This window comes from Manihot esculenta, chromosome 13 (genome assembly GCF_001659605.2).
Source record: "Manihot esculenta cultivar AM560-2 chromosome 13, M.esculenta_v8, whole genome shotgun sequence".
Lineage (NCBI taxonomy): Eukaryota > Viridiplantae > Streptophyta > Magnoliopsida > Malpighiales > Euphorbiaceae > Manihot > Manihot esculenta.
The window spans coordinates 2985430-2997501 of NC_035173.2; the positions used below are offsets into that span (position 1 = coordinate 2985430).

At 35.1% G+C, this 12072-nt stretch overlaps 2 protein-coding genes and 1 non-coding gene across 4 annotated transcripts; 2 read left to right on the forward strand and 1 right to left on the reverse strand.

Moving 5' to 3' along the window:
- Positions 1–830: 830 nt before the first annotated feature.
- On the forward strand, positions 831–2161 carry LOC110629640 (protein JINGUBANG). Its single transcript, XM_021776708.2, has one exon. The coding sequence runs from the start codon at positions 847–849 to the stop codon at positions 2146–2148; it is 1302 nt and encodes a 433-aa protein (XP_021632400.1). The 5' UTR covers positions 831–846; the 3' UTR covers positions 2149–2161.
- A 5664-nt stretch (positions 2162–7825) lies between these two features.
- On the forward strand, positions 7826–7964 carry LOC122721661. Its single transcript, XR_006348365.1, has one exon. It is a non-coding gene; the product is annotated as a small nucleolar RNA snoR137 (small nucleolar RNA).
- Positions 7965–8495: 531 nt separating this feature from the next.
- On the reverse strand, positions 8496–11575 carry LOC110629783 (protein SIEVE ELEMENT OCCLUSION B). 2 transcript variants are annotated; one of them, XM_043949642.1, is made up of 7 exons: positions 11291–11575; positions 11116–11214; positions 10572–11020; positions 10364–10473; positions 10111–10253; positions 9523–10014; positions 8496–9427 (listed from the first exon to the last, which is right to left on the reverse strand). In XM_043949642.1, the coding sequence occupies exons 1-7, from the start codon at positions 11498–11500 to the stop codon at positions 8801–8803; spliced, it is 2130 nt and encodes a 709-aa protein (XP_043805577.1). In that variant the 5' UTR covers positions 11501–11575; the 3' UTR covers positions 8496–8800. The 2 variants fall into 2 exon arrangements, with proteins under 2 accessions (XP_043805577.1, XP_021632584.1); XM_021776892.2 differs by having other exon boundaries at positions 11116–11223; positions 11291–11574.
- Positions 11576–12072: the final 497 nt, after the last annotated feature.

The window sequence follows — 12072 nt, forward strand, 5'->3', positions numbered from 1 at the left end:
CCTCATTCCCTTTTTCACGCATGCGTACAAGAGATCAACATTGTTCCTAATTTCTTTTTCTTTATTAATTTCTTTTAATTTTTAAATTTTTTTTTTCATAATATTTGGTTTAATATTAAAAATAAAATTAATTATTAATTTATTAATATTTTGCATGTTTAATAAAATAAAATAAAAAATAAAAAGAATTTAAAAATTAAAATTTAACTCATTTTAATTTAATGTAATATTATTTTATAGATTACATTAGAGGGAATATATAGCACTCCTTTGATCCATATCAAATATATTTTTAATATAAATTTACTTGTAAATTAGAATAAATTTTTAAAATTTTAGAAATATTTTAATATAATTTTTAAAATAAAAATTAATTAATGATTTTGTTATAATAAATTAAATAGTTAATTTCTTTGAAAAAAAGAAGTTAGAAAATAAACTGCCTAACGAGTCCACGGTAGGCGTTACTGATTTCTCATCCCAACTTCAGGGGACAAGTCTGAACTGAAAACACTAAATTCCCATTAATAACCTTTTACTCCAACCGCCATTTGTAATTTGTTTTTGTTTACGCCTGAGAAAAGCTTGCAAAGTTTTCATTTTTTAAAATTAGAAGAACAAAATATTCATATTGACTTTTATAACCTCAGACAAATAAAAAAAACAACTGGACTAACCGCGCAACTACTAGCCGTAGGATCGGCTCCTTTTTCCCACGAAAGTTTCTTATCTTATCTCAATCCAGCGTACCATATCGCTTCTCTCATCCACGTGGCACCATTTCAAATCCCTATTTAATCTCCCTCCCATACACTCTCTCGATCATAGATAACGCAACAACGAAAAATGGGAGTTCCTTTCTGGCCAGACACCTGCTCCTCCACCACCGCCACCGCCATCGCTGACTCCATCTCCGATACCAAACCTATTGTTTCCGACACCAGTAGCGCCTCCAATACTCCTTGCAGTGCAGCCTCATCTTCAACCACGAGCGACGCCTCCAGCACCATTGTTAGCCTCCAGAGCGGCCTTTCCCTCCAAACTCTTCCCTCTGTCCCTTCCCTTCAAAAGTTTATTCCCGAAACTCTAAACGCTTCCACCTCTTTTATCTGTACAAGTTCTCTTCAGCCGCCGAATAAGCTCCCAGTCACTTGCCTCGCCGTCCACGGCAACCTCCTATACTCTGCTTCCTCTCATGAAATCAATGTCTATGATCGAACCAGCTTCTCTCATCTCCATGCGTTTAATGACGACGAGTCCTCTTCCGGTTCTGTGAAGTCCGTCTCCTTCAGTGACGGAAAAATCTTCACTGCTCATCAGGACTGTAAGATATGCGTTTGGAAACTGACGACAACCAAAGAGCATAAGTTGGTAACCGTTCTTCCCACGGTTAACGATCGTTTACGTCGTTTTATTTTCCCGAAGAACTATGTGAAACACCGGCGTCACAAGAAGCTGCTCTGGATCGAACACGCCGATGCAGTTACTGGTCTCGCAGTTAACAATGGCTTGATCTATTCGGTTTCTTGGGACAGGTACTTGAAGATATGGCGGGCATCTGACCTCCGGTGTTTGGAATCCATCAAAGCACACGAGGACGCAGTTAATGCCGTCGCTGTTTCCGGTGACGGAACCGTTTACACCGGGTCAGGAGATTATAAAATCCGTGTATGGGCCAAACCAGTTAACGAGAAGCGGCATGTGCTCATAGCGACCCTAGAGAAGCATAAGTCGGTAGTAAATGCTTTAGCCCTGAGCGATGACGGTTCGGTGTTGTTTTCAGGAGCACGTGATCGTTCCATTTTGGTATGGGAGAGAGAAGATAGCGCCAATTACATGGCAGTCACCGGAGCGTTGAGAGGGCATAGCAAGGCCATTCTAAGTTTAATCAATGTCTCCGATTTGCTATTGAGTGGGTCAGCTGATCGGACGATAAGGATTTGGCGACGGTGTCAGGATGAGAAGTACTGTTGTTTGGCGGTTTTGGAGGGGCACAGGTATCCGGTGAAGTCATTAGCCGCTACATGGGAAGGAGAAACTAACGACATCGTTTCAATCTACAGCGGCAGTTTAGACGGAGAAATTAAAGCGTGGCAAGTCTCGATTTCAAGATCTGCTGAATTAAATAATAATAATAAAAAAATATAAATTTGTGAAATAATATCATGAAAAAAAAAACATAAAAACGATTTCATGAAGAATTCAATAACAACTAACATATATGAGTTCATAATTTATCTAATCTAAATAAATATTTATATAATTAATAAATAATTTGTACAATTAAGTGTCATGAGATCATACTACAAGCTATACATGTCATTGTTTTGTTTTGTTTTTGTTTTTTTTTTTTTTACACATTGTGAAGTTAACTAATTTATATGTTGATGTAAATTGAGATATGGTGGTGGATACATTAATAAAAAAAATAATGACAATTTAGATATTTATGACTGATAAATTATTTTAATACCTAGAGGATAGCAATAATTGTAATTTGTTTTAGAATATTAATCATAAGAACTTGTGATACATCACTTATGAGAAATCTAGTAATAATTTAAAGAAAATACAAGTTGCCAACTTGCCCATTTTATACTAGTATACCTCTGGAGAAAGTTAAAAAGTTGACTAGAATTCTAAAATTTAGAATTTTAATTTTAATTGAAATTAAACAAAAAATTATTAGACATTACAACAAACAAAATAACTATATAAAGAATTATTAATTATATTTTACTTTTTTATTTCTCTTAAAATAATTGTTTAAATTAACATATTGAATTATTTCATGTATCATATTTTAAAATAGTAAGATTAATATAAAAATTTGAACTCAATTCTTGTAAGTTTTTATTTTTCCAATCAGGAGATTTTGTGAATTTTCTCCCATAAAACTTGAACACTTAGTTCATTTTTTTTTAAAAAAAAAAACATTTTAACAAATTTATAAATAATGTTTAACGAGGAGATATTTAAGATCGGACTGGATAGTTACATAATTATATATATATATTCTTTTTACAAGCAAAAAAGTTGAAATGAACTATGAAAAAAAAATCTATTTCGACAAGTCAATTTAATAGAATAATACGTGAAATGTTGAGCTGTTCAACAATTGCACTTTGGAAGAGCACATACTACAGAAAGGGATGGATATCAGCTATTAGATAGATAATAATAATAAAAGCAAAGACAAAGAAATAGTGATGTTGTGGAACGTTCAACTTTTCTTATCTTTTCAATGGTGTGTATCCCCTTTAACTTTTGGTACCACACTACACCTACATTTATTTATTTTTTTTCTAAAAAATTTTACAATATAATATTTTTTATGGATAATATTTTTATTATAAATATTAATTATAGCAAGTTTCATATAAATGCAATTATAATAAACGGTTAATATGTATTTATTGTATACATTACAATTACATTAAATAATATTTTTCTTATAATGGAGTTGAATTAATAATTTTGCAAATGAGAGTATAAAAATTAAAAGAAAGATGGATTATATATATATATAAACATTTGAAACACATGTATTGTTTTTTTTTTTATTTGGAAAATGTTGACAAAAATAATACTATTGGAATTTGAATTCTGAACGCTTATAGCTCATAAAATAAAGAATTTGAAACAACTATAATTTGAATAGTCAAAGATATATGTCTAACCGTAGTGTGATCAAAGAGCTGCTCCTTTCTTTAACAAGTTAGGATTATTTTTTTGGAAGAGAATTTTACATTCTATATATTTTTCTTTCGGTTTATTTTTTAAAATTAAAATTTTATTTTTAAAAAATTTAATATATAAATATTTTTTCGATTTAGGTGTTTATATAGAACTGTTAGGCTTTTGATATGTGATTTTATATATTGTAGGCTTTTGAGTCTTTATTTTGTAATCATTCTAATGGATTTCGACTGTGCTACACTAACCATTAGGGATGTCAGGCGGGCGGGTTTTCACTAGGGGTGAGCATTCGGTCGGTTCGGTTCAAAACCGAACCGAATCGAATAAACCGAAAATCGAAATTTTAGTTTTTATGAAAACCGAACCGAACTGATTTTGGTCAGAAACCGAATCGAACCGAACCGGTCTGATTCGGTTCGGTTCGGTTTGATCAGTTTCGATTTTTAATATTTTTTTAATTTTTTACCCTTTATTTTTAGTATTTTAAAATTTAATTAAAATATTTTAATTTTAATATAATTTAATTTCTCTATATTATTGAAAAAATATATTATTATCCCTAATCGGTTCGGTTCGGTTTTTTCGGTTTTTTCTGATCAAAACCGAACTGAACCGAAATAACCGGAATTTCTGAAATTTAAAACCGAACCGAACCGAAATGTATAAAAAACCGAACCAAATTTTCAAATCGGTTCGGTTCGGTCGGTTTTTTCGGTTTGAACCGGATTCTGCTCAGCCCTAGTTTTCACAGGTACCCGACCCCCCCAAATCCTATTAAGACGGATTTGGATTTTTACAAAATGGATTTGGACGGGTTCGGGTTTAAAAAATTTTATCCGTCTCGGATTCGGGTAGGGTTCGGGATTAGGTGATCGGATACCGGTTACCCGAACCCAATTATCTATAAAACTAACCATAAACCTAATCCCTCATTCCATTTTTCATTTTACCATACTGCTCTGTCGGCGCCTCTCTCCCCCGCTTCCCTTCCCTCTCTCCCCACTTCACTGACGACCCACAGTCCCACTGTCGGCGCCTCTCTCCCCCCCGCTTCCCTTCCCTCTCTCCCCACTTCACTGACGACCCACAGTCTCATTGTCGGCGCCTCTCTCCCCCCGCTTCCCTTCCCTCTCTCCCCACTTCACTGACGACCCACAGTCCCACTGTCGGCGCCTTTCTCCCCCCGCTTCCCTTCCCTCTCTCCCCACTTCACTGACGACCCACAGTCCCACTGTCGGCGCCTCTCTCCCCCACTTCACTGACGAGTGCCGGCAGCCCAGTCGGCACCGGCGACGTCTCCTTTCTCTCCTCAGTCGACGATAAATCTTTTTTCTCCAGTGGCGACATCTCCCACTTCCGACTCCCACTTCCTAGTCGGAGACAACTCTTCCCTCTCCTCGGTCAGCATCGGGCAGCATCGGCGGCATCGGCAACATCTCCTTCTCTCTTCCGACTGCCCTTGCCTCTCCCCAATCGGCATTAGCGACATCTCCTTTGACTGGAACTCTCTTCAGGTTTGCTATTTGATTACTGTAACACACTGTTGATTTTTAGAATTTATGGCTATTAATATGATGTATGGACTAAAAGTTGCTATTAAAGATTTTTAAGGACTCTTGATAGTCAGTGATATTTAATCTGATGCATTGGTGATGTGCTGTTATGCATTGCTGTAACAGTTCACTGCTTTGTTACCAGATGGATTCTGCTTTTGATTTTTATTATTGCTATTTGATTACTGTAACACTGTTGATTTTTAGAATTTATAGCTATTAATCTGATGTATGGACTAAAAGTTGCTATTAAAGATTTTTAGAATTTATGGACTATTAATTTGATTACTTGGATACAATTAAAAAATTTAATTGCAGTTATGAATAGACTTTTTAAGGACTCTTGCCTCTTGGTAGTCAGTGATATTTAATCTGATGTATTGGTGATGTGCTGTTATGCGTTGCTTTCTCTTTTCCTGTAACAGTTCATTGCTTTGATACTGGATGGATTTTGCTTTTGGTTTTTATTATTGCTATTTGATTACTGTAACACTTGTTGATTTTTAGAATTTATGGGCTATTAATATGATGTATGGACTAAAAGTTGCTATTAAAGATTTTTATAATTTATAGACTATTAATTTGATTACTTTGATACTGTTAAAAAATTTAATTGCAGTTATGAATAGACTTTTTAAGGACTCTTGCCTCTTGGTAGTCAGTGATATTTAATTTGATGTATTGGTGATGTGCTGTTATGCGATGCTTTTTCTTCTCCTGTAACAGTTCATTGCTTTGATACTGGATGGATTCTGCTTTTGGTTTTTATTATTGCTATTTGATTACTGTAACACTGTTGATTTTTAGAATTTATGGGCTATTAATCTGATGTATGGACTAAAAGTTGCTATTAAAGATTTTTAGAATTTATGGACTATTAATTTGATTATTTGGATATGTATTGACTTAAGTAGAGATATTTTTGAGCAAATCTTTAGAATTAACTAGGTGAACTGGAGTAGTTATTTTAGTTTGTGGTTATATATTGACTTAAATAAATTTATTTGTTGATTAAGTTACTATATGTTATTTGTTCTTATGGTTATGTATTGATGTGCTTACAAAATTAGTTATGGTCAGAAATTGAAGGTAATTACAACAATAAACTCTTATTTTTATTTTATTTTATTTTAATGTAAAGCTGATAAATGTTAATAATTTTTTCTATATTACTATGTAGTTGGTTGTTCAAATGAGAGTATATCTTGTTTATGGGATGCTGAGGATGATGTGAATTAAATCATGCATTTCACAATTTTAATATGTAAGTTTGATTTTTATTTTTTTTTATTTTATTATTTTTTATGATAACGTGTATTATTTTGCAACTGTGATATTCTAATTTTTCTGTATTTATTTTTTTGAAACTTTTCAAGCACAATTTGATATTGGAGATTGAAATGGCCAATTGAATATATTTTATGTTCAATTAATGTAGTTTAATGAATTTTTGGAACATTTCATTTGTTCAAAATTTTATATTGGATAGATAATTGATTAATGGTTGTATTATGATGAATTTGTAATATATTTATTTTATTTTAGTATATTTAAATTTTCTAATTCAAGTTTATTATTTGGGTTATAATATTCAAATCTTTAAATTTTTTATCATTGAATTGAATTTTAAAAAATCGGGTTCGGGTATTATGCGGGTATTGTTAAACGGATTTGGAATGTACGGGTAATAAAATTAAAATACTAAACGGATTTGGGACGGATTCAGAAATTTTATATATAATCGGGTTCAAATTTGGATACTTTCAATTTCGCGGGTACCCTATCCATTTACATCCCTACTAACCATTGGAGCGCGTCTACATGGAACATAGGCAAATGCAAAGATTGCATGTTCATTTCTCATGTGGCTTGCCAACCGATGGCAATCTAGAAGTATGATATCAGGGAAATCTTTAATTGTTAACTATTCAAGACATTGTGTTTTTGAAGATGTGTTTGTTCCATTTCACAGTTTTTCCCTTTTTAAATCCACTTAGATTAAAATTAATTTAAATAAATATTCGATTCAGTTTGGGGGATCCGATTCGATTGTAATCAGAATTAAACCGGGCCGGGTCCACTCACACAGGAAACCCAGTACTAAATTGTTGGGCTTATTTAGGAAGAAGGGCATTAATGTCAAACTGAAAATGGCATTTTCGTTATTATACGCAAAGATGACTCCGATCAATACCAGGGTCTCTATATTCTCCTCTATAAATAAAGCCCCTTTCTTTTCTTCTCCGATCATCAGATAAGAAAACCCTAGCGCCGCTTCTCTCTTGGCAATGTGATGAAATTTTGGTAGTGTTGCTTATTTATGAATATTTTGAAATCAATTAGCATCGTTTTTGTTTTTTATTTGATCGCTTTCGATAGGCGTTGCGTTCTTCAATGGCTTTGCAAATCCATAAGGATGCGTCAACGGAAGCGTAAAGAAATTTCAATTCCAATCTTCTCCGAGTATATGGTTAAATGCTACATTGCTGCTGCTCTTCGTTCAATAGAGCGTAGCAAATTGCTGGGATTGGGCCAATTTTTTTGGTTGAAATTCTTTTGTGATTGAATTATTTGTTGCTTCTTCTGGTGACTCTTCCTATTGAAGTGGAAGATGTTCATGTTTCCGAAGCATAGATTGATTTCCAGTATTAAACAGCACAGTGCTTTCCTTTCTAGGTATTTTCACTGTGTTACCTGTCTCCTGGTATATATTTTTTCCACTCCCATTTCATTTTTTTTTTCAAAATGGTGTTAAAGTGCATCTTTTAAATCTATTTGAATGTGGGATGAAGATTTTCTGAAGTGTAAGATTTGATTTTTTTTTAATCGTTTCCTTTTTAACTCTTTTATTAAATCATTCTTTTAATTTTAGCTTTTGATTTGTGAAAACTTCAAGCAACCCAGCTTATACGATCTCATAACTCTGAGAAATCTGTAATCTCTATGGGTGTTGAGGGGATTTTGCTGATTGATTTCTACTCTGACCCATTTCAGAACAAGAGCATTTCAGAACGAGAGCATTTGAGGACTTTTTGGTTCAATTGGGGGAAGAGACTTTTTCCCTTCAACAAAAGAAGGGGGAAAAAGCTCCAGATTTTTGGAAGTAAAAGAAAAAAAAGGCTAATTAGAGAACTTGAACTCCTTGATTCTTACATAAGTGGGCAGAAAAACAAACAAATAAGAAAATGAGATGAGCAAAAATGAAATAAAAAATGAATAAAAGAACTTTGACATAAAAGAAATGTAAAAAGATGAAGATAACGAGAGATCAATTTTTTGCTCCATAAGGAAGAGCATATGTCAAAGTTAAAGCTGAAGAGATTAAAAGGATACTTAAAAGGAAAAATTACAAATGTAGAGAGAGAATGTAGAGAGAGATTGCAGGTGTTCCCCTGCATATCCAACATCTTAATTATACAACTTCTAAAGCAAACAAGCAAGTACTGGCTACAACAGCAGCAGTAACATTTATTAAATTCCTATCTATTCCATATCTCAAACCATAGTTATTACCTTAGCACACAGTATTAGCTTAGTTAAACACAGGCCTAATCAGTGCAGCAGCGGTACATGATGAACTTCTCCATGGGGCGGTTGCATTCAGCACACACCACCCTCTCAGGTATGGTTCCTGTAGTCCCTGGTAGAATCAACCTGTTACAGTGCAGTGGGTTATGGTGTCCATGGAGATAATCATTAAGTGCAGGCACAAATCCCTTTTCAGTTGCAATGTGATTCCATGATTGGAAGTCTTCAAAACACTCCAAAATATCAGTCCCTTTTGCCTTTGCCATATGACCCTGAAGCCCTGATCCTCTACTGATCACAGCCCAGCCATGTTCACTTCCATCGAAGCTGAGCATGGTCACAATCTCCTGCATTATTAAGTCATTTTCTACAGTTCTGTTATGTTGCACTTTGGAGTGCCACATGCTCTCTAGCCTCACCCAGAAGAACCAGATCATTGTAAGGTCTGGCAATATATGGCTCAACTTTTCTGCTTGAATAGTTGAATTGTTTTTTCTGACTTTATCCCTTGGATTGCTCTTACCTACATAAAGCATCTCTAATTGAATGTTGGCAGCTCGTGCAACTGCATCAGCTGTTTTCGTGAATTTGCGGATCCAATCCATGTCCTCTCCACCATACAAGCATATGTGCTTCTGTCCTTCTATCTGAGAGATACCAAACAAAGTGACAAGTTGTGTTATATTAGCAATTAATCATTAAAACATCAGGGGTAGCTTCTGAGACAGAGAGCTAGTTTTACCCAGGCAGGGATATTTGGATCAACTGTATCTGCCAGTAACTCAATTCTCCAGGTTTCTTCTTTCCAGAGTGATTCCTCCCTGTTGCTGGTGAATGGGAAAGCTGTGCTTCCCCAAATCCAAATCATATGGATAGCATTAGGATTCACTACTTTTCCTTGTGGATCCAAGACCACGAGCAAGGGCTTCTTGTTGAAGTGCCACACCTCCTTGATGTATCTGACGACTGCTGGATCAAGCAGTGAAGGGTGAAACACTGAGTACCATGGCATCATTGATCGAAGACTCTCAAATTGCTTTTGCTTCTCATCATTCCATGGGGTTGATCGGTTGACAACAGGGAGCCAGACTACCTCAAATTGGCTCTCTGCTCTTGTTGGATGCTGCCGAGTCTCCTCATATATTTGTCTAAGCATTTCAAGCTCTTCATATTGTAGTTCAAGTTCTGAGATATATAGCAGCACATTCTTCCTCCTTAGCACATCAAGGCTAGCCTGGAATGAAAAAAAATTGTTGGAGAACTTGACTATTTCTGTGACAATATCATTAAAAGCATTGGGAGAAGTAATCAAAAGGAATATTTAGCCAACCCTTTCTTTCTTGGCACCAACAAAGAGTGGTAGTTGATCATCCTTGGCATAAATCAGAGCCCTGAGAATCTTTATGTTATCGATGTGGATAGTTTCGAACAGGCGAACGAGTGTTTGATATGCTTCAAGGTGCCTTTTCTCATCTACATGTATATCATAAAAAGGATCACTTTGCTTGCTGCCGAAAATTGTTTATCCTCTTGCTATTTGCAACTAACAAAAATAAAATTCTTAGATCTGGTGCAACACTCACCTATATGATGATAACAACGAGTGAGTTGCGCCATGAGATGCTCATGAATGCTTCTGACCTTGTGAGCCAAACTTGATAGTTCCCATGCTTCGGTCGTCGATGCTATATGCCTGCGTTCAGAAGAAAAGATGCAGGAGCATATGTTTAGAAGCTATAGTACTACAATTGATTTTTGTCGATTCAAAGCTTTGCAGAGCTAAAGACGTACTCATGGCCCGTCCCAGTGAGGCCAATAATTTGTGTAGCACAAGCCACAATACTCCTGACGGTCCAGTAAACAGCAGTTGGGATATGAGCAGTAGCAGATAACATTTCTGGTGCATCAGGAGAGATGTACTGAGATGGAAGCTCCTTGAATTCAACAATGCATTTGGCAACATCCAAAGTAGCCCTGATAAGGTTGTTGAGTGCCTCAAACTTCGGTTTCAAAACAGCAGAACGTTCGATTATATCTGGCAATTGCTTAAGGAGTGCAATTCCTTTGGCCAGTGGATTTGTAAGGTAAAGCTGGGCAACAAGCCAGAATTCGCCATAGTTTACTGCGAATGCTGATAAGGCTAGCACCACCTTTGCATCCCATGAGTAGCTTGATAGCAAGTGAAATATTGCCAATGTGGTAGCATGTGCGTCCCCACCACCAGAGCACTTGCAGGATATCTGTAAGCAAAGCATATATGGTAACATCAGATATGCTGTTAAAGGATGCTGTTGGGTTGATTTAATAGATACTATGAGAAGAAGCAAAAACTAACCTCGCAGGAAATTTTGTTGATTGTGTATGACAAGACTTCCAACATTTCATGAGAGCCATTTTGGAGAGCCTTATCATCCATTGCCTCAAGTTGTGCATGCTGAGCTCCCTACAAAATATCAGCTTCATGTTAAAGCTGAGAGAAATAAACAAATGAAGTATGAAAAGAGACGTACCACTTGTTGATGAACAATGGTAGCCAAGCCAGTGGGTGCAGCTTGTTGGAAAATGTCTTCAACAAGATTAAGAAGAGGTCTAACAGAAAATTCACGGCCATCAGGAGCATGAGTGGCCTGAATTTGCTTCATCATTGCATTGTCATCTGATGAAGAAAACATATGGCGTTCGCTTCGCGGGTTTGATAGCTTGTGAGGTACAATTGCCATAGCGGATGAGGCGAAAAAATGAAATATGAAACTCTAAGAAACAAGAGCAAGAGGAGATTGTGTGTTTTGTTTTTGCTTAGCTTTGATCCTTATATCATGCAAACTGGAAATGACAGCTTAAAGGAATGCTACCTTGCTTCTGATTCGGTTTAAGAATTTTGGATAAGAGCTTGTCTTTAGGATGCATCATTAATATTCTCTTTTAACTGTCCCAACCTTCTATTCCTTTTATTTACACACATATATATAATGTCAAAAATCTTCAATTTAGAAATCAATTAGGAATATATGAAAAGGTTTTAAATTTTTTACATTACCATCATTTAAGTTTGTGTTCTAATAACTAGCCCAACTAGTTTAGGATTAAGATTTAGTTGTTTATTGCATCAATGATATGGATTATATATAAGTTCTTAACTTTATAAAAAAAATTATAGTTAATACTTATGTGAAATGGTCTTTACTTGTGTGAAATGGACTAACTCTATGTTATTATACACCCAAGAAGAGAGATAGGTGGCATGGAATTATTTTTCTTTAATCAGAGGTTTCGAATTTGAGTTTTAGATATA